The 25,312-nt window shown below is 54.1% G+C and overlaps 9 protein-coding genes across 9 annotated transcripts; 6 read left to right on the forward strand and 3 right to left on the reverse strand.

Annotated features, from left to right (window-relative positions):
* Nucleotides 1–1,208: 1,208 nt before the first annotated feature.
* LTHEOB_201 (uncharacterized protein) lies at nucleotides 1,209–1,999 on the forward strand (the record flags this gene model as incomplete). The annotated part of the gene is made up of 3 exons (XM_035510775.1): nucleotides 1,209–1,639; nucleotides 1,796–1,922; nucleotides 1,985–1,999. 3 exons carry the CDS (start codon nucleotides 1,209–1,211, stop codon nucleotides 1,997–1,999), a joined length of 573 nt encoding a protein of 190 aa, XP_035372203.1.
* Nucleotides 2,000–5,611: 3,612 nt separating this feature from the next.
* Nucleotides 5,612–6,922, forward strand: LTHEOB_202 (Cytochrome p450 protein; the record flags this gene model as incomplete). The annotated part of the gene is made up of 4 exons (XM_035510786.1): nucleotides 5,612–6,212; nucleotides 6,267–6,493; nucleotides 6,551–6,717; nucleotides 6,769–6,922. The coding sequence occupies 4 exons, from the start codon at nucleotides 5,612–5,614 to the stop codon at nucleotides 6,920–6,922; spliced, it is 1,149 nt and encodes a 382-aa protein (XP_035372204.1).
* Nucleotides 6,923–7,045: 123 nt separating this feature from the next.
* On the reverse strand, nucleotides 7,046–8,270 carry LTHEOB_203 (Chlorophyll synthesis pathway protein BchC; the record flags this gene model as incomplete). Its single annotated transcript, XM_035510797.1, has 3 exons — nucleotides 7,046–7,188; nucleotides 7,242–7,347; nucleotides 7,428–8,270. The coding sequence occupies 3 exons, from the start codon at nucleotides 8,268–8,270 to the stop codon at nucleotides 7,046–7,048; spliced, it is 1,092 nt and encodes a 363-aa protein (XP_035372205.1).
* A 1,250-nt stretch (nucleotides 8,271–9,520) lies between these two features.
* On the reverse strand, nucleotides 9,521–10,594 carry LTHEOB_204 (F-box domain cyclin-containing protein; the record flags this gene model as incomplete). Its single annotated transcript, XM_035510808.1, has 1 exon — nucleotides 9,521–10,594. The coding sequence occupies one exon, from the start codon at nucleotides 10,592–10,594 to the stop codon at nucleotides 9,521–9,523; it is 1,074 nt and encodes a 357-aa protein (XP_035372206.1).
* A 467-nt stretch (nucleotides 10,595–11,061) lies between these two features.
* Nucleotides 11,062–11,784, forward strand: LTHEOB_205 (uncharacterized protein; the record flags this gene model as incomplete). Its single annotated transcript, XM_035510819.1, has 1 exon — nucleotides 11,062–11,784. The coding sequence occupies one exon, from the start codon at nucleotides 11,062–11,064 to the stop codon at nucleotides 11,782–11,784; it is 723 nt and encodes a 240-aa protein (XP_035372207.1).
* Nucleotides 11,785–11,861: 77 nt separating this feature from the next.
* Nucleotides 11,862–12,891, reverse strand: LTHEOB_206 (Ribosome biogenesis protein brx1; the record flags this gene model as incomplete). The annotated part of the gene is made up of 3 exons (XM_035510830.1): nucleotides 11,862–12,454; nucleotides 12,510–12,727; nucleotides 12,776–12,891. The coding sequence occupies 3 exons, from the start codon at nucleotides 12,889–12,891 to the stop codon at nucleotides 11,862–11,864; spliced, it is 927 nt and encodes a 308-aa protein (XP_035372208.1).
* A 924-nt stretch (nucleotides 12,892–13,815) lies between these two features.
* Nucleotides 13,816–18,974, forward strand: LTHEOB_207 (Snf2 family helicase; the record flags this gene model as incomplete). The annotated part of the gene is made up of 5 exons (XM_035510841.1): nucleotides 13,816–14,106; nucleotides 14,184–14,408; nucleotides 14,458–14,874; nucleotides 14,922–18,747; nucleotides 18,814–18,974. The coding sequence occupies 5 exons, from the start codon at nucleotides 13,816–13,818 to the stop codon at nucleotides 18,972–18,974; spliced, it is 4,920 nt and encodes a 1,639-aa protein (XP_035372209.1).
* Nucleotides 18,975–20,202: 1,228 nt separating this feature from the next.
* LTHEOB_208 (tRNA uridine 5-carboxymethylaminomethyl modification enzyme GidA) lies at nucleotides 20,203–22,563 on the forward strand (the record flags this gene model as incomplete). The annotated part of the gene is made up of 3 exons (XM_035510852.1): nucleotides 20,203–20,318; nucleotides 20,475–21,001; nucleotides 21,056–22,563. 3 exons carry the CDS (start codon nucleotides 20,203–20,205, stop codon nucleotides 22,561–22,563), a joined length of 2,151 nt encoding a protein of 716 aa, XP_035372210.1.
* A 557-nt stretch (nucleotides 22,564–23,120) lies between these two features.
* LTHEOB_209 (alcohol dehydrogenase) lies at nucleotides 23,121–24,993 on the forward strand (the record flags this gene model as incomplete). Its single annotated transcript, XM_035510863.1, has 6 exons — nucleotides 23,121–23,242; nucleotides 23,576–23,728; nucleotides 23,953–24,050; nucleotides 24,149–24,237; nucleotides 24,308–24,313; nucleotides 24,391–24,993. The coding sequence occupies 6 exons, from the start codon at nucleotides 23,121–23,123 to the stop codon at nucleotides 24,991–24,993; spliced, it is 1,071 nt and encodes a 356-aa protein (XP_035372211.1).
* Between the last annotated feature and the right edge of the window lie 319 nt (nucleotides 24,994–25,312).

The raw sequence follows: 25,312 nt of genomic DNA on the forward strand, positions 1-25,312 counted from the left end.
AAACTAAGCCCCAGAAATTTACGCCTTTGCTAACGGCAAGTTGTTTTAATGTAGGATGCGGAGGAAAAGGTCTGCTGTATTGTAAGATCTATGACCGAAGAATGGGAGAACTCAGTAGGAATCATGATCTACCACTTCCGTTTCATCCTCCAAGAGTTTCTCCCATTTCAAAAGATTAGGGAAGATATCGGTGTTGTGAAAGAACAGGGTCGCCTCGACGATGATGCAGTTTCTTATTTAACAACAGCGGTGAGCTTGTTGGATAAAAGAGGTATGGAAATCTTCATTCTATTACACAAAAGTTACAATATCAGCTCTGACTCCATCTATGACAGATTGGCTAATAGGTGAAGATCCGGACGATAAATGGATTCGGCAGCTGTTCGAACCCTGACTGGAAATTTGGTGGAAATTTCATGGGTTCCGGAAAACTAACCAAGTGGAATTTGAAGAATGGAAACAAAGCCAACAGTTTAATCTTTTTACGGTGATCAAAGAACTACATACTTTCAACTTTTCATACATCCTCATATAGCTCACCAAGAAATCTATCACATATCATTGTAGTCGATTTCCAATAAGGAATCTGAAAATCGGGTGTTAACAAATTGCGAACTACCAGTATTGAAGCCGCTGAGCAAGGATAAGATTTACCAGAGCGATTTCAGGCGGTATGTCGTTGCGCTGAACTCGTTGCTGACAGCAATGGAGGCGTTGGATGAGCTTATTGTGGGTGTGAAGCGTGCGTTTGAGACGTGCTCTGTTGGTTCCTCAACGTCTCTGGAATGACTGTGGCGATGAGAAGCGTTAAGAAAGTTGATTCGCTGCATGAGGTGACACAGCAGATGCGGCTTCACAATCGATAAGTCAATAGCTGGGTCTGTTCAACCTGAAGATGTATCAACGGTCACGGGATGAAACATGTTGCTGTCTACAGGTGATTGAATTGTAAGTAAATTACTGTGTTATTTCGTATCTCTATTGGATTAAGCCTGCTTGAGAGTAAGTGTGTGAGTATGTGAACAGAGATAGGAGCACTGCACGTGATGAATCGGTGGACACGTCAGACACCTCCGCACTGCCTGCCTGCTGTCTTCTCAGCCTCTTTCTTCGGCAAATCACAGTCTATTCCCTCTCATGCTCGATTTTTAGTCTGTTCTGCCCATAGAAACCGTTGACCAAATCCATGTCACATTGTCTAGGGAAAGATGGAGAGCCTTGCTGCACTCAGCCTCGCGGGCACCGTTGTTCAGTTCGTTGCGTTCGCAACAAAAGTTGCCAAAGGCAGCCATGAGATCTTCCAATCAGCTCAGGGCTTGATCATTGAGCACGAACAGTTCAAAGCTCTTACTGAGGACCTGCAAGGAATTTGCGATGAACTCCAAAAACCTATTCCAGGAGACCAGTTGACCAGCTGGGAAGAGAAGCGCCTACAGAGCCTCGCAGAGGAGTGCGCTGCTGAATGCAAGCGTTTGCAGGATGTACTGAGCGAACTAAGGGTCAAAGAAGGGGGCAAACGATGGAAAGGCCTTGTTGCAGCTGTGAAAGCGATTGGCAAGGAGAAGGCCATACTCGACATCCAAAACAGGCTGGAGACATTCAAGAGCACGATTGGTCTTCGGCTGGTCCAGATTCTAAAGTGAGTTAATTACTTTGCCTCAAACTGCACCCAATATAGACAAACACGCTCTCTCATTAATGTGTCACTGTCGATCATGTTGGCCCATGATATTCCCACGTCAGGACAGACCAATTCATTTCCTTAAGAAATTGGCATCTAATATCGTCTTAACAGGAACGCGCAATCCAATGTTCAGACAACAATTCGGGAGATGGAAGAGTCCAACAAACAGTTGGATGCTCAGCGCACCAGCCAGATCGCTGAAGTCACATCGAAACTGGATCATATTCGCGACTCCGGGGTCAGTAAGGATGACTTTACACAACTACACAGTGATCTAGTGCATATCCTTACCACCGGAAGAAGCATGGCCATTGAGCAGAAAGTCCTACAAAGCCTACTTTTCCCACAAATGAAATATCGGCATGAACAGATTCCTAGAAATCACCACCGTACTTTCGATTGGATCTTTGAGTCGGAACTAGGAACCGAAAATCAAACCCACGGACGTCTAAAGGTTCATTTCATGAAGTGGCTCCGCAGCTCTGGATCTGCACAGTCAACTTATTGGCTGGGGGGAAAAGCTGGATCCGGAAAGTCAACCCTCATGAAATATCTCTGCAACCATACGCAGGTCCAGGCCGAACTGCAAGCCTGGTCAGGGGGCGACCCCCCTGTTGTGGCAAGTTATTTCTTCTGGAGATCTGGAACAGAATTGCAGAAGTCTCAGGAAGGTCTTCTTCGGTCTCTTCTTTTCGAAGTGCTCAGGAAGTGCCCAGACATTATCAGCAAAGTCATTGAAATAAAATGGACTTACGCTGTGCGAGACCCTTGGTCACGTCCCAAAGAACAGGAGCCTTGGACTCAATCTGAGCTGATGCAGATGTTCGACCTCTTCGAAGACGAACACATCAATTCCAAATTCTGCTTCTTCATCGATGGCTTGGACGAGTACAACGGCGATCCAAGCGACTTGATCGCAGTCATCCAAAAACTGGCGAGATCACCCAATATTAAGTTCTGCATATCAAGCAGACCTTTAACGGAGTTCAAAACAGCGTTTGATCTCAAGGACCGAGCACTACATCTCCACGAGTTGACACACAGCGACATCCAAATCTACGTCCGCGACTATCTCGAACGACATGAACGTTTTATTCAAGAGCGTTCAAGAAATAGTGCATACCAAGAGCTGGTCCAGCAGATCACCGAAAGAGCTCAAGGAGTTTTTCTTTGGGTCTATCTTGTAGTCAAGTCTCTCTTGAAAGGATTGACCCACGCTGACAGCATTCAAATCCTCCAGCAGAGGCTCAGGTTTCTCCCATCGGATCTGGAAGACCTTTTCTCGCATATGCTTGATTCCGTGCATCCAATCTACCAAACCCAAATGAGCAGGACTTTTCTGGTTGCTATGGCTGCGAGTGAACCCCTTCCCTTAATCCTTTACTATTTCTTGGATGAATTGGAGACAGATGAAGGCGCTGCACTCAGAGCTAAGGTCCACACCCGGCAAGAGTGGAAAGTGCACGAGTATGAGCTGTCAAGGGACACAAGGCGCCTGATATCTGAGAAGAAAAACGACATGAGAGTACGACTCGAAGCTCGATCAAGCGGACTGTTGGAGGTACCGACAAACTCTTTACATTCCAGAAAAGCAGCAAGCCTGAAAGTGGAGTTTCTCCACCGGACTGTACGGGATTATTTTGAAAAGCCGGAGATTGCAGAAAAGCTCATTCGTCAAGCGAACAAAGCAGAGAAATCCGGCAGCGAATTTAGTCCTGCGGCTACTTTGTGCCACTGCTTGTTAGCTTGTATCAAGATGCTGCCCCCGGGTGAGCCAGGAGACCACTCTGCAGACGAACTACTCGAGTTCGTCGACGATCTGCTTTGGTACGCATACAGAGCCGAGACATCCACAAAGGCAGCACAGGAAGACGTTTTGGATGAACTCAACACGACATTGGGTATTATTTTCCCACCGGAAACTCCTTCCAGCCTCAGCACAGAAGTTCATGACTCAACTCAAATTCTGCACCAGAAACTCTTGGAAAACTATGATTCCATTTCATTGATCGAGCTTTGTGCCCAAAGAGGCCTTTCAAAGTACATCAGTCTGAAAATATCCCCCGAACTAGTCGCCGGACGATTCAAGTATCCGCTACTTCTCCACGCTTTATGTCCGATGAGGAGCCCAAAACATGGCTTCATAAACACTGACGAAACGCTAGCTGTGCTTCTTGAAAACCAAGCAGATCCAAATGCGGTAGCTGGGCCTGACAAGAGCGTATGGGGTACATTCCTTGATAGTTACTCTTGGAGTGGGCTCTCAAGCACTTCTGGACACGACCGAATTGTTCAATCCCAGGGACTACCCCCAGTCGAACTCGTGGATCGACTACTCCGAGCCGGTGCAAATCCCAACGTTAAATTGGGAACTTCCTCCGCGTTTGATCGGATAGTAAACGGGCATTTCGATGATGCTCAACGGGACCAAAGACTACATTTACTCCAAAGCTTCTTACTACATGGAGCGTCACCAAATTTCAAATTTGGTGACTACACTATTTGGCAGCAAAGATTGAAATCTCTGTATAGGGCCAGAGGTAGGACTGGTTCGGCACAGCATTTCGAGGAGGTAAAACTGTTACTGCAAGCAAAGGCTGATGTCAAAGCTCGGGTGTGGAAAGGCGGGACATGGGACAGTCGCCAGGAAATGCAGAGAGTGGATGAAGCTATTAAGGCAATCTTTGATCCCCACGAAGCTGCCGAGCTGCTACAGATCGTGGACAAAATGAGATATCGTGGAATGCTTGCGCGGTTGAAAAGGTCTTTTCACGGTATTGTTCAACGCACTACGTAGTTTTAACTGTTAGTGCATCCCCATATAGCTGATCTGGAAGTCTGCCACATCTCATCGTAGTCAGGTCCCAAAAAAGGAATTTGGAAATGTGATGTTGTGTAATTGCGAACAACCAGTATATTTCACAATCTCTTGATGTATTTGAAACAATCTATGGGCACTGAAGCGTCTCATCTCCTGGCGATCTTAGTGGCCACTGTCAGCAACTACTTACTGCCGAGGAGTGGCTGGATGAAGGTCCAATAAGCATAATTCCGAGAGTGGCCGGATTATGCTGCTTCATCACCGATGGTGTTGCGGCCGATGCAGCCTCACGGCCCACAGTGCGGTGGGTGCGGGTTGCAGTCGGCTCGGATTTGTTCGCCGTAAGTATTCGTCCGTACTAGGTTCAGATGCACTAGGCCCGCTTATGCTCGGGCGAGGCTTCACTCACTTGGTACCCGATAGTTATGCACGATCGTCAGTCGGGATCGGAAGGACCGAACCCCGCACAACGCGGACCAGCTTCAACCCCTGCTTGTCTCCCTTCTGTTTTTCCCTTATTTAAGGATGGAGTTGAGGAGTCCAAATATCCTGTTCTGAATTAGCATCGGACCTCAAGCTTTGGATCCGACTCTTGGCTGGCTTGTCCAGTGCTTCTTTATCATGGACCAATCAAATCAATCGAAACTTTGGAAAGTCATACAGGATGGGTCTTCTTCGACTAAATTGTTGATATTGCTGGGCTGCGCATTTTCCCTGGTATGTATGCAACTGTCCGGCACACAGACTTGAGGCTAATAACTATCAAAGCTTGTATTCAAGATTAGCGCCACCATCATCTACAACATTTACTTTCACCCCTTGCGGAAATGTATAGTTCAACACCAGACCAGTAGTCATGATAAATAGCTAACATGTGAATTTCAGATCCGGGCCCCAAAATCGCAGCGGCAACTACCTTTACATATTACATCATCTCCTGCCAAGGCAGAATCGTCCCCTGGACCCAACAGGTTCACGAAAAGTACGGAGAAGTTGTCCGCGTCGGCCCAGACAGACTCAGTTACATCAGTGCGCAAGCATGGAAAGACATTTACGGACACCGCACAGCTAAACGGCCGGAAAACCCAAAGGACACGCGCTTGTACATGAAAGCAGTCAACGGTGAACACACCATCATCACTGTCCCTGATGCTCGCGACCACGGCAGTATTCGCAAAATCTTCTCGAATGCATTCAGTGACAAGGCTCTGAAACTTCAGGAGCCGCTCATTCAAAAATACGTCGACAAGCTCATCATGAACATCCACAAGGAGGTAAATTCGCAGCCGAGTACCGAGCTCGACATGGTGATGCTCTACAACTGTACCACATTCGACATCATGGGAGACCTGGCTTTCGGAGAACCTTTGGGTCTTCTCGAGCAATCGGGTTACACGCCATGGGTGAAAGCCATCTTCAAAAGCATCAAGGCTGCTCAGTTCATGCGTATTGGGCTGGAATTCCCATTGCTTGGAAAGATCATCCAGAAGCTGATCATGCCACACTCGCTTATGAAGAAGCGGATAGAGCATTTTCAATATTCGGCCGATCGCGTGGACCGCCGGCTGGAGAAGGGCACGGACAAACCTGATATCTGGAATTTGGTCCTGAAGAACGGGACGGGACAGCTAAGCACCGGAGAAATGCACTCCAACGCGGCTACTTTCATGCTCGCTGGGACGGAGACGACGGCAACGCTTTTGAGTGGTCAGTAAGCCGAAATCGCGTGAAATTTGAGCCAGCTGACATGCGATGCTCCAGGACTCACGTACCATCTGCTCAAAAACCCAGACAAGATGGAAAGGCTCGTCAAAGAGATTCGAAGTCTTTCCGAGGATGACCTCTCGCTTGAGAACTTGCCGCGCATGCCATACCTTTCCGCTTGTTTCGAAGAAGGCTTGAGATGCTACCCACCGGTTCCTAGCGCCTTGTTCCGAGAGGTTGCCGACGGCGGAAACCAAATCTGTGGGCAATGGATCCCGCCAAAGGTAGGACTTACTTGAATCTTTAGTATTGCCGGACACTAACAATGCCAATGTGGACAGACGCGTGTTGGCGTTACTCAATTCGCTGCATTCCACTCACCGCTCAACTTCAAGGATCCGAATTCCTTCGTTCCTGAGCGCTGGCTTCCGGGGACCGGATATGACAGTGATAAGAAAGACGCAATGCAGCCATTTAGTGTTGGACCACGGAACTGTCTGGGCAAGAAGTGAGTTCTCTCAAACTCTACTACAGGACACAATTCTGACTAACTCAACAGTCTTGCGTATCATGAAATGCGTATCATTTTAGCGAAGGTTTTGTGGAACTTTGACTTGGAACTCTGTCCGCAGAGTGATTCATGGGCGGATCAAGAGTGCTATATTCTTTGGGAGAAGCCAGGACTTTTTGTGCGAGCGAAGCCAATCCGCTAAGGCTTTCTATTACTGTCTTTTACATGGAACTTCTTCCCGGCCTCAACTCCTGAACGAGGCCATACACCTGCTTTCCTTCGCTGTTTTCTTTAATGCAAACAGATTGCCAAGCTCCCAGTCGTTTTACGTAATTTTGAGGGGTTTTGGGGTGACCAGAATTTTCAAATGGGTATTGTCTGGCTTTTGAAGCTCCTCAAAACCTTTCTGTACAACATCCTCCAAAGATATACGTGCCGTTATCATGCGATCCACACCCTCAAATCTGTCTGTCAAGGATGTGAGCTCATGAATATTTGCCAAGTTCGGTCGATGAATTTACCTTCTGCGAATGCTTTAACCACTTCTGCAAAATCTTTCTCGTTGTACGCACAAGACGAGGTGAGTGTACTCTCCTTGTACATCAGCGGCGGGAATGGCACGGGTATCTGTTAATAAAACTCTGTTAGTCTCCAACATCCGCTCGCAACACCGTCATCTCGCACACCCAGAAAAACAGAATACTCACCTCACCCACCCACAACGACACAACCACAACCACCCCCCTCCACGCCAAGCTCCCAAACACATCCCCAACCACCCTCGGACTCCCAGCACACTCAAACACCACATCCACCCCGCGCCCGCCCGTAACCTCCTTACACTTCTCCACCACACTCTCCGCCACCGGATCAACAACCACATCCACCAACCCCCTAACATGCTCCCTCCTCCCCGCCACCGGCTCGCTCACCACCACCGTCCCCACCCCCCACGCCCTCAACACATACGCCACCGCCACCCCAACCGGTCCCCCACCAACAATCAACACGGCCACATCCTTCGCTGCCTTTTTCTTCTTCCCCTTCTTGCTCCTCTCCCCCTTCCCCCCGCTCTCCCCACCAACCCACCCCGGCACCTCCAGCACCCCCGCCCTCTTCACCGCATGCCACGCCACAGCCAACGGCTCGACCAGCGCCGCGTCCGCCAGCAAGTCTTTCTTCTTCTCCCCGTCCTTCCCCTTCCCCTTCCATTCCGGCAACACGTGCACGGCATTCGCTTTGACCGCGACGCGCGACGCGAAACCGCCGCCTTTGACGGCGGTGCTGAAGCCGACGAAGGAGAGGCCGGCGGCGCAGCCTTGGCTTTGCGGTTCGTTGTCGCTATCGTCCTCGTCCTCGTCAGGGGCGGCGGAGGAGGAGAAGGCGGTGCATTGCGGGCAGGTGGAGCAGATGAGGCGGGGGTCGATGAGGACGGGGGTGCCGGGGGGGAGGGCGGGGTAGTTGTTGTTCGAGGTGATGATGCGGCCGGCGATTTCGTGGCCCATGATTAGGGGGGTTGTGGCGGTGTGGTCGGGTGGGAGTTTGAGCATGGTTTGGGGGCCTGTAGGGACGAGGTAAGTAAGTGAAGGAGGGAGTGGAAGGAAGTGGATAACGGGGTTATAGTTTTGGTGTAGGAAAGGGATGGGAGGGGTTTGTTGTTGGATGGCTTTCGCCTTAGGCACAAGTCCAAATGGGTGTATGCATCATTGAAAGAAGATAGGAAATAGACTTTTGAAACTAGAAAGATGTCGAGATGTAGAAAATGTACCTACCCAGATGCCAAAGATGCAAATCGCTGCCGCAGATGCCACACCACTCCACATCTACGATGACTTCGTCTTCGCCGTGGTGGGTAACCTCGCCCACATCTTCAACACGAATATCATTCTGTCCGTACGACCTTAGAGCTCTCATGATTTGAAAAAGCGTCCAGAGAAGACAAGTGTACGCCAGTGTCTAGCAAGAGAATCATCGAGCGACTTGGTGTACTTATGCCTTGTGATCTGCACCCCGCATTTCCCGCGGATACGCCAGCTTCCGAGCTCCATTCTAGTACCCCGCGCCGGTACTTGTAGAAGAGGGGCAGGGGTAGGACACAACGTCATCTGTTTCTGACAGTGATGGCCGAGGTTGGTTCCATTAGTATTGCAATAGAGGGGTAGTTGGAGCGTCCGTCCGGACATGAATGCACGATCGAAATGCAAACAAATGCATCTAGATAAGAGCTTCAACTCCTCGATTTTGTTGTAATGTTTAGTGAACCGACCTGATAGGATGAGCATCCTCGGTCTGGCCTAACCGAGGAGCCTATACTCACCGCATGGATATTTCTAGTTCCGGCGGCCCGACAAGTTTACGCTTATGTGTACGCAACTGTATAACGCGAGCTGCGGTACATACCTACTCTACATGGTTAGCGCCGCTTGTACATCGGAGTCTGGCAAGTCGTACTTCTAGCCGAGGCCAGTGTGAACTTCTTTTTTCTCTCATGCCATGGGTAGTTGAAGCTATCGTCCGGACGATTATGTACAATTGTTAATACGACATATACATCCGGACGATAGTTTCACCTGCCCACTCATGTGACAAAAGGATCTGACCATTCTGAAATTTCAAGACATAGCACTATGCTCATAGATAATCGGATCTGTAGTTTGTACGCACTTTTACAACTCTCGACTTGCATCTACGTCCAGATATACGCTTCGGCTGTCTACATACGGAGACTGCAGTGTCCTTCATGGGGTACAGAGGGCTCAGATCAGATCTTAAGCCGCTTACAGTGTATCACGACATCTACTCATTCCTCAACCACCGCGATCCCAAACTCACACTCTGCGATTCCGTTCAAAACCTCATCGACATCCTCTCCTCGCTCATTCAGGACCCACTGCAACGTCTGGCTCCACGTCTCGCCGTTGTTCTCGAACCAATCTCCTATACCCCTCACAAACATCTCCACCTGACCTTTGAGCGGCGCGTTGTCCTTCAGCCATAGGATCTGTTCCGGGTCGAGCTTCATCATGTCCTCGACCACATAGTAATGTGGTATGTCATCACCCCAACCCTCAGCGCCAGGTTCGTGATACGCCGTCGCCGTGTACTTCGAGTAGTGCAGACGGTTATCATGCGGGCCGACGTGCTGGTAGTAGTTTGACAAAGCATTGGGGCTGGAGTGGAAGGGGGAGCTGAAGGGATTTGTGACGGGCGGGGGGTAGTTGAGGTGGATGTTGAAGAGCAGCTGGTTCTGGTCCTTGTCGGGGAAGCGCTTCTTGAAGCGGCGGGCGATGGTGCCATTGCTGGGGCACACATTGCCGTGGACGACGTCGCGCAGCACGGCGTGCACGTCGGCCATCTCGGCCAGCTCCCACGTGCTCCAGTTGTGCAGCAGCGCGGCGCGCTCCAGCAGCACCGGCCGGCTCATGCGCGTCTCGCGCGGGTGCGCCCGGTTGTAGAAGGCGCGCGCGTACAGCCACAGCCGGTACAGCGCCCGCCGCACCCGCCGCCGCTCCGCCTCGCTCAGCAGCCGCCGGTTCTCGAAGTTGTACTTCCACTTTTTGAACGGGTACAGGTCGGCCCAGCGCTCTGCCACGCGGCCGACGTGCACGATTTGCTTGATGAAGGCGATGGAGAGCGGCACGGTGCGGATGAGGTGCGCGGGCTGGCTGCTGTTGTGCGTGAGCAGCTGCGTGACGTCGAGTAGCGGCCCGTATTGCTCTTCTGCGGCGTGTTCGAGGATGGGGATCTTGCGCGAGGAGAGGTAGATGCCGCGGAAACGGTGGCAGGTAGCTGAAAGAGCGAGGACGTCGTTTACAGAAGTTAGATGGAAGTAGACTTGAGCAACCAGCTCGGTGGCGAGGAATTCGAGCAGCATGATGGACGATGAATTGAGGTATTCTTCTTTATGTTGGGCGCGGTCTGTATCTCTGTGGTTCGGTGCTGTGCAGTTTATCTAAAGGTGGCGGGAGACTCAGTCACTCGCAAATGACGGAGTCTCGGGAAGATCGAAGGGAACTAGATGGTGAAGACCCCTGCGTTGGGGCTATCGAATGAAGCATCGCCGGTCATGTAGGCCTGGACAACCGGCGCGCTGCCGGGCGTTGTCTGGGCTATCATGGTTTGCGAGCGGGAGTGGTGATTGTTGGAAGAGAGGGGGGGAAGGCGCGATGATAAAGCGCGGGCGCGACAGCTCGGCAATGACGACCTGATCGACGAGCCCCAATCATCATGCCACCATTGGCTGCAACCCCCCAGCTCCATCATCCCAGATGTCCGTTCTCGCTTTTCTGTCATGCAGCGTCCCTCCCGATACAGACCTGCAAGCGCTCGTGAACCCCCAGCATGACCACCACTTCTCCGTTCCTGCGTTTGCCCGCAGAGCTGCGCGTCCAGATCTACGGGTATCTGTTACCTTGCACTACCCGTGTCCCCTACAAGCACGACCACGGGCTCATATGGCTGCGCGGCTGCATCTCTCTCCTGGCCGTGAACCGCCAGATTTCCGAAGAGTGCCTTGACCTTCTATACGGCCAGAACATCTTCGTTATCGAGATCAGCTACAACCGGATCGACTTTCGCTTTAGGTGGCTGCTCGCCAACGGCCTAACTCCGAACGCTTCGTACTCTTTTCTCGATCATTTCTCCCAGCAAAACCTGCAGCGCATCCGGAAATACCTGATACACGTAGAGCTCGTCGACAGCTACACGGGGATGATCAAATACAATTGCGGTGGCAGTGGGCTGTATGCAGGACTCAGGGAACAGGTCCGCCGTTTGGTCGAGGCCCTGAGATGTGCGGGGGAACTGCGGGAACTCGAGTTATGCTTCGTCGATGGACAAAAGAACCCGGTTGCTTCCCAGGTCGTTCTGGAGCCGCTGCTCCTACTCAGGGGCGTGCAGAACGTAATCCTTGCAGGAGGCGTGACACCAGACTTTGCGAATCGCCTGCAGCGCAGGATGAAAGAAGGAGGTGAACGACCGGCAATGCACCGGCCGCGCATCCCATTTGTGCCTGAACGTCGTTCAGCGCCTCCGCTACTTGAGAAAATACTGCTAGCCAGCTGATCCCTTTTTTCCGTGGATATCCGTATCCCTTCTCGATGCTCCAAACGCCGAACAAAATGCGCAAATAAAGACGACTACTATGCGAAAAGGGTCTTGTCATCCAGAGGGTCCGCTTCCTTCTTCTTTCCGCCCGTGCTGAGGCCGAGATCTCCGCGCTTGAACTTGTGGTCGAGCTTGGTCTCCGCACGGAAGTTGTGCTTCGCCGCCCTAGCAACCCGCACCTCCCGTCTGACCTGGTTGGGCGAGACGAATTCCTTGTTTTCGTAGATGATGGGACCGCCGAAACTCGACTCCTGGATGATGATGGGCGTCATGACAAAACGAGGCCCGATCTCGACCAGCGACACATTCGTGTCACCCTTGCCCTTCTTGGGCGCCTCGTCCACCTCCATGTCCTCCTCCTCCTCTCCCGACTTCTTCTTCCCGGCCTCCGTCTCAGTGATCTGGTAGCATCTGATCCAGATCTTGCCGTCGGCGATGGTAAAGGACATGACGTGGTCGACGAAGGGCTTGGTCTTGCGGGCGCCCTTGGGAACGCTGAAGGTGTGGAGAAGGAGCTCCTTGATGACCTTGAAGTGCGCCTGCTTGTCGAAGTTGGCGTCGAAGGAAAGGATGGGGCGAGATCCCTTCAGGCAGTTGCCGGTGAAGTGCAGCTCCTCCATAGTGTGCACTGGAGCAGAAATCAGCATCTAGAGTAGAGTAGAGAGAGCAACTGGGCAGCATACAGTTCTGCAAGTGGAATTTGACCGTCGGGCCGTTCGGGGGCTTGCTCAGCCATGCGTACAGATCCTTGCCCTTGCGGGCCTCGAAGAAAAAGATGTTGTTGCAGTTGTACAGCTCGGCGATTTCATTCAGCTGATACAGCTTCGTCTTGGTGTCGAGCTTCGCGTCTTTCCGGCTGTGCGGAATGAGGGAGTGGAGGTCGTTCATGAGGTGGCGGTGACTGCTCAATCGTTAGACATTGTCGTGCGCAGAAGGCGGAGGCGCGTACCGGAAAGTAACACCGCGAGAACTCAGGATCAGGACCTTGTTCCTGATTTTCTGCTTGCCGCCAGCCTCCTCATCCTTCCCCGCGGCCTTTGCAATCGACTTGTACACGGCAGCCATGGTGTGTGGTGGTTTCGTCGCAACTGGGATGGTGTTGGAATGCGACGCGGACCAAAAAATCCATCATCGCCGGGTAAATGTCGGCAGAACTATAGAATTCGACTTAGCCGCAGATCCGGGCGGCTTGCGCGCAACAATGCCGCCGCCTGCAGAGACAAGATCGCCTAGCTCCAGTGGACGACCTAGAACCTCAGCTCTGAGGGGGGCTCCGCGCAGGGCAAGCCGTGTTGTAAGACAGCGTGGCGTCGGCCAGGATTGCGGCGACGCATCGCAGCTGCGGCCATTGGCCCGCGGGGCCGCCCGGCTGCACCGCGTGTTGTGCCGTTCCTGAGGGTGGTGTTCTTAGCCGCACGCCGCACGGAGTTGACGTGCGAAGCACCACACCAGAGAGCGTGCAGCAGCCACAGGCCTCGGGGATGACCTGCGGCCAGAATACTGGCCGTCCGCCTACCCAACCCATCCCCCCATCCCTTCCTTGCTCGTCGTGCCATCTCCTCTGTCTGCGCCCGCAGCGTCAACCCGCTCTCCATCACCCCGGCCTGCGCACGCGCATCTCCAACGGATCGCTGCCCCAGCCCACGGGGTCTTTGTATGCGAGCGTCACCGTTGCTGCACTAGGCGTGCCTTAGCTGGCCCGCGAGCCCGCCAGGCCGCAGAGCTCTCCACGCCACGCCTGCGCAGCCGCCATCGCAGCTCGCCTGCGCACAACCACCACCATCCGTGCTGCATCGCCGTCGTCTGCGCCGCGAAGCGCTTCGCGTCTCCAGCTCGACGTCGCCCGCCAAGCCGTAAGAGCCGCCCCCGGCGCTTTTGGATGGCCCGCAGCCTCGACGCTGCAACAGACGCGTGACGAGAGCGAGCAACATGCTGCCCGTGACGATGCATAGGTTGGGTGATGGCGAGGAGCAGCAGAGACGAGACACGATGCCAGGGGACCACCAAGCAGCCCACGCCGCCCATTCACCAACCCACACGCCCTTCCCGCCCGAGCGAGCGCGCTCTTCCAACCCGTCGACGCCTGCGCCCTTGCCTGGCCCTCCGTCCTACAACCAACCGGCCTCACCACCCGCCCAAGGCGCCCTCCCTCCCATCGCGTCCGCGCTGTACCCGCGAGACCCGCCGCCCACGACCAAATACTACGATCCCACGTCAGACCACGCCTACCCGGCGGCCGCCAGGACCGACCCGCGATACAACGGCCACTATCCCGCCCAGGTATGCAATTGCAGCCGCCGCTGACGATGATGCGGGCGCCAAGCTCGAAGAAATGCACATGTCGCTGACCCTGCCAGTCTCGAGAGCCCTACAACTATCCCGACTCGCGCGGCCCATATCGCTCGCCCGTAGCCGCGACCTTTCCTCCGCCGCTGGCCCACCCGCCACCTCAAGCCTCGCACCCCGGGCATCAACTCGACCGCCCTCCTCACTCGCCCTCATCGCCGAAGCTCTACCACGACCACAATCGTAGCATAATGTCCGGCCCACCGGTCGCCACCCCCAGGCGACCCTCTGCAGAGGTAACAAAACCCGCCCGCAACGCTGCTAAGACCTGACTGACTTTGCTAGACTCCTGCTCGTGCCGATCCCATGTCTTTATCGAGCATCATGTCCGGCTCCGATCCAGCACCCGCCCCGGCAACTCCATCCTACTCAGCCTCAACACCTCAAGCACCTAGGTCATATCCCGGTATCAAAGACGAGCACGCTGCTCCTTTGCCGCCCCCGACTGATGTGAGGCTGCATCCGCTCAATCGCAGCCCTGAGCGTCCATTCGTCAATGGCATGTCGGAGCCTCTACGCCCCATTGCGGGGAGCATTGAGGAGGTTGACCCGAAGGTGGTGGATGCAGAGTATGCGAAGATAGAAAACATGGATATCAGCGACGTCGAGCTGCCCGGCCAGGAGATGTTCTTGGAGGATTACAAGCAACGTCGCAAGAGAAAGCACCTCGAGATCGAGAGCAAAGAGGCTGCTACGCGCAAGGTCAGTCCGCAGTTGTCAGCACCTAATAGCCTACTAACCCTTTCCAGCGTCGACGAACAGCTCAAGTCAAGAGACTGCAAGACTCCTTCGCAACCCACGCCGCGAGTGCCAAGATCCACTACTTTGCGCAACATGAGGGAGAAGCCTGGCAAGAAGTCCAGGCTCGTGAGATCGCGGACGAGAAGGAGCGCAAGAAGGACATGCAGCGGAAGCGGAGGCGTGAAAAGACTCTCCAGAATGAGTTCCAGAAGCGTGACGAGGCGCTGGCCAAGGCTGAGAATGCCACGGACGAGGAAGAGGCAAGAAAGTGGTTCCACGAAGCGGAGAAGGCCGAGCTGAAGGCCAAGAACACCAACCGCTTGTTGCAGGGAGGCACGCCTAGTGCCGATATTCGCGAGGTAACTCCTCACGCACCTAACATGGAGGGTGGCACGATGACGACGTTCCAGATGTCCGAGGACACTTCCAAGGATGGCAGGAAGGCCAAGGGCAGAGCCGGTGCCCGGCCGAGGAAGAGCAAGGAGCAGAAGCAAGCAGAGAAGGATGCCGCCGCTGCTGCTCAACTGGCCCTGGACCGTGGTGATGAGCTCCCAGCAATCGCTCCCAAGGAGGAATTGCGGTTGGAGGCTTTGAAGAGGGAGCGCAGCTTCACAGAGGAATCCAGCCCGCCTGCGAGCATCCCTATGATCTTCGCTCCGTTCGAGTCCAAGGAATACCACAAGCTGTATGACGCAATCTGGAAGGACCTTGCGCGTAAGGATATTACAAAGGTTGTTCGTATCAAGGATAACTCCTTGGCGACGAAGCAGTCCAACCTGCGGAAGACTGCTCAGCTTGCCTCCAAGGAGGCTCGCAGATGGCAGCTCAGGACGAACAAGAGTATGAAGGACGTTCAGGCCCGCGCAAAGAGGAGCATGAGGGAAATGTTGTCGTTCTGGAAGAGGAACGAAAGGGATGAACGTGACCAGCGGAAGATGGCTGAGAGACAGGAGCTTGAGAACGCCAAGAAGGCCGAAGCGGAACGCGAAGCCAACAGGCAGAAGAGGAAGTTGAACTTCTTGATCTCACAGACTGAACTGTATTCCCATTTCATTGGGAAGAAGGTCAAGACTGATGAGGTCGAGCGGTCTACTGACGATGTCGACGTCTCGAAGGAGACCGTCAAGCCCGGCGATCCAAACGCTCACACTGTCAAGCTGCCCGAAAGCAACGCTGATGTCGGCACCAAGGTCACCAACTTCGATCAACTGGATTTCGATGCAGAAGACGAGAGCGCACTTCACGCGGCTGCTATGGCGAACGCTCAAAATGCCGTCAAGGAGGCGCAAGATCGCGCAAGAGCATTCAACCAAGGCACTGAGAGTGCACAGTCTCAGTTCGACGACAACGAAGAAATGAACTTCCAGAACCCGACAAGTTTGCAGAGCATGGACATTCCCCAGCCCAAGATGTTGTCTTGTCAGTTGAAGGAATACCAGCTCAAGGGTCTCAACTGGCTGGTCAACCTGTACGAGCAAGGTATCAACGGCATCTTGGCAGACGAGATGGGTCTCGGCAAGACAGTGCAGTCGATCTCGGTCATGGCGTATCTTGCCGAAGTTCACAACATCTGGGGCCCTTTCCTGGTCATTGCACCTGCATCCACTCTGCACAACTGGCAACAGGAGATCACCAAATTCGTTCCGGATCTCAAAGTGTTGCCTTATTGGGGTAACGCCAAGGACCGAAAGGTCCTCCGTAAGTTCTGGGATCGAAAACATATCACTTACAGGAAAGAGTCGCCTTTCCATGTCCTGGTCACTTCCTACCAGCTGGTCGTTCAGGATGCGCAGTACTTCCAAAAGATCCGTTGGCAGTACATGATTCTCGATGAAGCTCAAGCCATCAAGTCCTCGCAAAGTTCTAGGTGGAAGAGTTTGCTTGGTTTCCACTGTCGTAACCGTCTGCTGCTGACGGGTACCCCTATCCAGAACAACATGCAGGAGCTGTGGGCCTTGTTGCATTTCATCATGCCCAGTTTGTTCGATTCCCACGACGAGTTCAGTGACTGGTTCTCCAAGGATATCGAAAGTCACGCCCAGAGTAACACCAAGCTCAACGAGGATCAACTGAAGCGTCTCCACATGATCCTGAAGCCTTTCATGCTGCGTCGTATCAAGAAGCACGTCCAAAAGGAACTTGGCGACAAGATAGAGGAGGATGTCTTCTGCGATCTGACGTACCGACAGCGCGCCTACTACACGAACCTGCGCAACAAGATCAGCATCATGGACCTTATCGAAAGGGCGGCAGTGGGTGATGATCAGGATACTGCCACCCTGATGAATTTGGTGATGCAGTTCAGGAAGGTCTGCAACCACCCAGATCTCTTCGAGCGTGCTGAGACGCACTCACCTTTTGCATTCTCTACGTTTGCTGAAACAGCATCATTCATGCGTGAGGGCTACAATGTGGAAGTTGCGTACTCTAGCCGTAACCTCATCGAATATCAGGTCCCACGGATCATCGGCTGCGGAAGTGGACGCCTGGATGTTGCAGGCCCCGGCAATGCCCAAGCAGGTTGGAGAGGAAAGTACTTGGGACGTCTGATGAATGTCTGGACGCCGGAGAACTCTCTCGAGAGCTGTCGTACCAACGGTGCCTTTTCGTTCCTTAGATTTGTGGATACCTCACCTGAAGAGGCGGCTTCTGCAGCGTGGCAAGACGTCTTCCAGCGGGCTATCGACATCACGAAGAAGCAGCGTCACCTTGGACGGTTCAAGGTTGCTTACGACGATGAAGATGGCCCGAGTTACACACCCGCGCATGCCCTCTTCAACATTGTCGAACGGAACGACCGTATGCCTCTTGCAGAGATCACCAACGAGGGTGTCATGTCGAAGTTGTTGAACGTCTCGAAGGATGCTTATGACGACACGGGGCTTAGTATCATCGAACTTGCATCCAAGCCCGGAGCGTCCGCGCCGCCTATCAATCTCTACTACTCTGGTCAGGATCTCATGCTTGAGCAGCAAAAGACCATGTTCAACCCTAGCATCAGGACAGCCTTGTCTGGCATCAGTGGAAGGGCTGAGGAGGCACTTCTGGAGTCGAAGACCGACCCTACCAACTTCCCCGTCACGGGCTTGCTCCCTCCCCCGGCCAACACCAGATCGAAATACACGCATATCACGGTCCCGTCGATGAGGCGTTTCGTCACGGACTCCGGCAAGCTTGCGATGCTCGACAAGCTCCTTAGGAAGCTGAAGGAAGAAGGCCACCGTGTACTGCTGTACTTCCAGATGACTCGCATGATCGACTTGATGGAGGAGTACCTGACCTACCGCAACTACAAGTACTGTCGCCTGGACGGTTCGACAAAGCTGGAAGATCGTCGTGATACGGTCGCCGACTTCCAGACCCGGCCTGAGATTTTCGTCTTCCTCCTCTCCACCCGTGCCGGTGGTCTCGGAATCAACTTGACGTCGGCTGACACGGTCATCTTCTACGACTCGGACTGGAACCCGACGATCGACTCGCAAGCCATGGACCGCGCTCACCGTCTCGGCCAGACGAAGCAGGTGACGGTGTACCGTCTGATCACGCGCGGCACCATCGAGGAACGCATCCGCAAGCGCGCGCTCCAGAAGGAAGAGGTGCAGCGCGTCGTCATCTCGGGCGGCGCCGGCGCCCAGGTCGACTTCAACACGCGCTCGCGCGAGAACCGCACCAAGGACATCGCCATGTGGCTCGCCGACGACGATCAGGCCGAGATGATCGAGCGCAAGGAGGCGGAGCTGGCGGCTGCCGAGGCCAACGCGCCGGCGGGCAGGAAGAGGAAGGCGCCGGTGAAGAAGAAGGCGGAGGTGAACTTGGATGACATGTACCATGAAGGTGAGTTTTCGCTTGGATTCGATTTCTTTACATGGGATATGACGACTGACGATTCAATGCACACAGGCGAGGGCAACTTTGACGATGGAAGCGCGAAGCCCTCTGGTGCTGCCACGCCGGTCAGCGAGGTGCCTGTTAAGAGGAAGGGTAAGGGTGTGAGCAAGAAGGCGAAGACTCTGAAGCAGCGCCTAGCGATTGCGGATGGAAGCGGTGATGTGAATCCCTGATGACGATGATATAGTAGCTGCGTGGAAGGAGACTGGTAATTGCGGGGAAGGGGGTCGATCACTTTTGTAATTGCTTGTTGAGAGAAGAGGGATGGTAACGTGGGTGCATGGTGCTCTGCGGTTTATCATTGTTCTTGTTGTTCCTTTTTATCTTGGGTCCTTTCTATCATTTTTTATGGAACGAAGGGGTCAGCAAAAAGGGTTCTCTTTTTTTCCGATTGATTGATTGATGGGTGGATGAGATTATCATTTTGCGGGTCTTTGCACGTTGGGGATCAGCAGAATGATTTGCGGTGAAAGAAAGTTGTACTACGCGGAATGAGGAAGGGTTCGAAGATCTTTTTCTAGTCTTTTTTTCCTGCTTCTTTTGTCTCGTGGAGAGTTTGCTTTTTTGCTTGCTCGGTTTTGCGCTGCTCTCTCGCCGCCGTCACCGCCGCCGCCGCCGCTCCTGCTGCTGCTGCTATCGTTTCTCCAAACAAAAAATTTTCCTTTTGTATCGTCGTCATAGTCATCATCATCATCAGAGTATTACGCTCTTCGCAGAGTACAAAGAGACTATTAGTTTTTTCAATCATAACGTAGTAGAAAGGTCGGGTGGGGATAGCCGCAGCACCAATATCGCTTCTTCTTTCCTTCGTGGCTTTTTGGCTGCTGCTGTTTTTTTCTATGGGTTTCTTGCGGTGCCTATTTTTTTGAGGAACGACGTGAAAGATGATGATGCATCTCACTAATTCATGGATGAGAAATTTTATAGCGGCATCTTGACGGCGAGGAAAGGCTCTGGTAGCTCGAACACACTCGCATGCAACGCCCCAGGATCGCAGGATTTTTGAGGCCTACATAGAGGTGTCGCAGCTGAAGGGTAGTGTGAAATTGCTTTTTTACTCACAGCATAGGTAGTTGATGCTATCTTCTAGATGTAAATGCAGCATCAATAATTATGCATTCTCATCAGCACAACAGCTTCTACTGCCCATATATGTTAATAACGCCCCGACATTGATCAAAACGAGCATTTTCTTTCATCTCGTCGAAATGTAGGTGAGCTGAGCTCAGTTAAAGCAGAGAGCCAATGGGACAATATCGATACCGACCAATGGATAAGCTTGATTAGAATTCTTATCGGCGCTCGGCCGCAGTTCTCCCGGCCCCAAATGTTTCCCCATTGCCAATCCCGAAATCGCGACTCCGGCAAGTCTTCACATCAAAAGCCTCCGCCACGACGATAATGTCGATCGCTCTCCGGGCGCGTTGGGCTTGCGCCCCTCGCTTGAGGGTCGCGACGCCGCTCATCCGGCGGAGCACGCTCTCCAGAACATTCGCCACCATCTCCAGCGAGACTGGGTACGTTTTTTTAATTGTTCCCGCGCGGCATTCGCGACACCAATTCCTCGTTCCCTTACAATGTCCTACCTCACTTTTCGCACCCAATCGAAGCCAATGGGATATTTCTACCGAATGGGCTAGCTAACCATACCACTCTCTCGTCACCACACACAGCAACCCAACCTACGACGTCATCGTCATCGGCGGCGGCCACGCGGGCACGGAAGCGGCGACGGCGGCGGCGCGGTCGGGCGCGCGCACGGCGCTGGTGACGCCGTCGGTCGACAACCTGGGAGTGTGCTCGTGCAACCCGTCGTTCGGCGGCATCGGCAAGGGCACGATGCTGCGCGAAATCGACGCGCTGGACGGCGTCGTGGGGCGCGTTGTCGACCGCGCCGGCGTGCAGTTCCGCGTGCTGAACAAGAAAAAAGGTCCCGCCGTCTGGGGGCCCCGCGCGCAGATCGACCGCAGCTTGTATCGCAGGTACATGAAGGAGGAGGTGCTTGGGTACGGGGAGAAGTTGGGGGTGGTGGAGGGGAGTGTTGCGGATATTGTGGTGGAGAGAGGGGAGGAGGGGGAGGAGGGGAACACTGGTGCGTTTGGGAGGATGAAGGGGGTTAGGTTGGAGGATGGGAGGGTGTTTGATGCGGGGTGTGTGGTCATCACGACGGGGACGTTTTTGGGGGGCGAGATTCACATTGGTGGGTAGACACTGGCCGCCGGGGTGAAGAAGGGTTGAACTGACGGGTGACTAGGTCTCGAGGCGTATCCTTCCGGAAGAATGGGCGAGGCTGCGACTTTCGGTCTCAGTAAGTCGTTACGGGAAGCCGGCTTCAAGTTAGGACGGTTGAAGACGGGCACGCCGCCACGGTTGGACCGCAAGACGATCAATTTCTCGGAACTGGAAGAGCAGCCGGGCGACGAGCCGCCGATGCCCTTCAGCTACCTGAACGACAGGGTGCAGGTCGAAGACCAGCTCTTTTGTCACAGCACGCATACGAACGACGCAGCCCATGCAATCATCCGAGCGAACTTGGATAAGAGCATTCACATTCGGGAGACGGTGAAGGGACCGCGATACTGCCCCTCGTTGGAGTCGAAGATCTTGCGGTTCGGGCACAAGGATAGACATATCATCTGGCTGGAACCGGAAGGCTTCGACACGGACGTGATATATCCCAACGGTATATCCATGACGGTGCCGGCAGATGCCCAAGCTGCTATGCTGCGGACAATCAAGGGCTTGGAAAACGTCACTATGCTGCAACCCGGCTACGGCGTTGAATACGACTACGTGGACCCGCGCAACCTCCGCTCAACACTGGAGACCAAGAACATCAAGGGCCTCTTCCTGGCCGGCCAGATCAACGGAACCACGGGCTACGAAGAGGCCGCAGGCCAGGGCGTCATCGCAGGCATTAACGCCGGCCTCGCAGCGCAGGGCAAGGAGCCCTTCACGCTCACACGCGCCGATGGCTACATCGGCATCATGATCGACGACCTCATCACCAAGGGCGTCACCGAGCCGTACCGCATGTTCACGTCGCGCAGCGAGTTCCGCATGAGCGCGCGCGCCGACAATGCCGACACGCGGCTCACGGCCAAGGGCCGCGCTGCGGGCGTCGTGTCGGACCGGCGCTGGCGCGCCTTCGAGCAAACGTCTGGCGCGATGGCGGAGCTGATCGGCCTGCTGCAGGCGCAGTCGGGCGGCTCGGCATACTGGCTCGCGCGCGGCTTCCGGGTCAGGGAAGACACGTCGAAGCGCACGCCGTTCGACCTACTGCGCCTGGCCGGCGTGACGACGGCGACGCTGGAGAGCGTGGTGCCGCAGATCGCGCAGTTCGACCCCAAGGTGCGCGAGCGCGTCGAGATCGAGGGCGTCTACGCGCCGTACGTCGAGCAGCAGATGGCTGAGATGCGCATCTTCCTCAAGGACGAGAATCTCCGCTTGCCGCCGGACCTAGACTACGAGAGCATTCATGGGCTGAGCTTCGAGGAGAAGGCGATGCTGAAGCTGGCAAGGCCGGAGAGCGTAGGCCAGGCCAGGAGGATCGAGGGCATGACGCCGAATGGAGCGCTGAGGCTGCTGGCGGTCATCAAGGGAGAGGCGAGGGCGCGAGCGAAGGAGAAGGCCTTGAGGGAGGTTGAGGAGAAGAGGAGGGAGAGGGGGGAGAAGGTCGTCGATGAGGGTGTTGAGGGGTTGGAGGGGTTGGAGGCGATTGAGAGCATTGAGGGAGGGGAGAAGGTGGAGGCTGCGCAGTAAGGCGAGGTGGATTTGTATGATTGAGGGTTAGACACGCATTTGGGTGGTGTTATGGGGGTTTGAAGCATTTCATGGGACTCGGCGTTTGTTGCCTGGAAGAGGTAAAAGGAAGGAAACTTGTCTGCTCAACTCCCTGGAACTTTTCAAGAAGCAATTGTACGTATAGTTTTTAGTCGTCTTGTGGTGATTTCTCTCCTTGTAGAGAGGTGGACGTCGAAAGGTAGGCTCAACTTATTCCCGTTCACGAATCACCTGTTCTTTAGATTTCGTGGACCGTGCATGTCTCACATTCAATTGCATCTTCTAAACAAACCGTCGCTTGACCTGCCCCTACAATCTGGGGTAAAATGAGTATCCACTTTGCCCGCTTCGGTCCGAGATGTCCCGCGTTTTCCGACACCGGCCGCGGGCGGCGGATTCAATCCCACTTTTACACATTTCCTGCTAAGTATCACTACCGCTATACCGTTGTAGCTCGCTTAAGTGGACCGTTTACTCAGCACTATAGGGCCAACAAGTTCAAGAGGGATTAAAGAGCAAGGATGTCGAGGACACCAATGATGAACGCCGTCGTCTTCAGAGGCGTGGAGGTGGGCGTCGTGGTGGAAAGGAGGCCGATTCCGAGGGCTGATAAGGGGAGCGTCGTCGTCAAGGTGCGGTATGCGGGACTGTGCGGAAGGTGAGTTGGATCTTTTTTTCCTTCTCTAAGATTTTTCTTTTCTCGTCTTATCTCGGTTTTTGGACTATACGTCGTGCTTGAGGATTGGTTGTGAGAAAGTGTTGCGATGTGGGATACTGCTTTTGTCTAGCTGCTTGGTTCCTTATGGGGATATGGCCCATTCCCAATAGTCGTTCAAGTCTATCTGAATGACTTGGGTGACACACGTCCTCGAATTTCCCCTCCGCCTTCCACCTTGGTTTTCCTTTCTGTGCTCGCTGGGTTTCTTTTCTCAAGCGTGTTCTTGAAGCATATCTGCACCTTCGTGACAATCGTCTGATGAAATCCTGATAGTGATCTCCACTACTACCGCGGCCTCGAGCCTGCTGGCGACAACCCTGATTTTATCATTGGCCACGAGCTTACCGGTGTCATTTGTGAAATTGGTGAGGGCGTGCAGAACTTCCAGGTTGGAGACAGGATTGTCTGTCCCTTCACTATCAGCTGGTGAGTGATTTGCCTCCGTAACTATGCCGAAGCTCCATTCGGTGAGCTGCTCGGCTTGTCAAATGAGCGTTCGATAGTGTCTTTGCTACATGACAGTTATGAAGTCCGCCACGCATTTCCCCCTGAAGAACCGTCTGAATGTCTCTTGCGCGGAGCACCTCAATATTGTGATCATCGCGCACCCCGGACTTCTACGATAGCCTTGCTGACAGGGTTTCGAACAGCGGCGAGTGCTTCTACTGCAAGCTTGAGCTCTCCTCTCGTTGCGTGAAGTCACAATGCTTCGGCACTCCAGGTCTGCCTGGAGCTCAGGCTGAGTTTGGTAAGGGCTTCTTCTCCAATTATCCCGTCCTCAGGAATAAGCCAGGACCTCTGTCAGTAAACCATTGCTGATATCGACGCTGACCGGTCACATAATAGTTCGCATTCCCCTTGCCGATTCGACCATCTTTAAGGCACCCGAAGGCATCAAGGACCAGAACCTGATCCTTATGGCTGACATCTTCCCGGTAAGCCCCACCTCGCTATCCTACGGCCAATCCTCTCTCAAATCAATCAATGCTAACCTCCTCCCTCCAGACCGGCGTACGTCCACTCCTTCCTCACTGACCCTCCCATCCCTCCTCCACCCAGACTAACACGAAGCCCCCTTGATATTACAGTACTTCGCCGCCTTCAACGCCGCCTCGCGCATCCCGGAGCACCTGCCGCACGCAGCGACGGCCGTCGTCATCGGCTGCGGACCCGTGGGGCTCTGCGCGCTGGTGTCGCTGCGGCACATGCTGGGCGCCTCGGCGCGCATCTTCGCCGTCGACAGCGTGTCGGCGCGCCTGGCGCGGGCCGCGACGCTCGTCAACGCCACGCCGCTCAACTTCCGCGAGACCAACGTCGCCCGGGCCATCAAGGACGCGACCGACGGCCGCGGCGCCGACGCCGCGCTCGAGCTGGTCGGCCTGGAGCCCGCGCTGCGCACCGCGTTCGAGGTCGTCAGGCCGTTTGGCGTCGTGAGTTCGGTTGGTGTGCATAATGGGAAGGGTGGGGTTGGCTTTACGGGCGCGGAGGGGTACGATAAGAATATTCAGCTGGTTATGGGGAGGTGCCCGGTGCGCTCGATCTTCCCGCAGGCGTTGGAGGTGTTGAAGGAGAATGAGAGGCTGGTTGAGTGCCTGACGGAGCGGATGGTACCGTTGGTCTCGGCGCCTGGAGCGTACAAGAGGTTTGATAGGGCGGAGGTGCAGAAGTTTATATTCAAGGTGGGGCCTTAGGGTGATGTAGCAGTTACCGATTAGGTGGGAGAAGTATAAGCGCTGAAACTTTGTGGAGTGAGGGGCGGAGTGTTTTGGGGCGGAGTTGGTCCGATACTGTGATTTGGTCAATTAGATGTCATGAGAAGCTTGCATTGGTTGAGATTATCCAGTCCATCGTTGGTGATGTAATGCACATCGACATACTCCACTTGTCGCTTTTCAAACTCTTGCTCCAAACTCAACCTCTTGCTTCCGTCTCTCAATCTCTTACTTCATACTCTCAACTTCTCCCATCTCTCAAGCTCTTCAGTCTATCTCGTTCTTCAGCTTGATGCCT

Source organism: Lasiodiplodia theobromae (genome assembly GCF_012971845.1).
Source record: "Lasiodiplodia theobromae strain AM2As chromosome Unknown scaffold_1, whole genome shotgun sequence".
In the NCBI taxonomy this organism is placed as follows: Eukaryota; Fungi; Ascomycota; class Dothideomycetes; order Botryosphaeriales; family Botryosphaeriaceae; genus Lasiodiplodia; species Lasiodiplodia theobromae.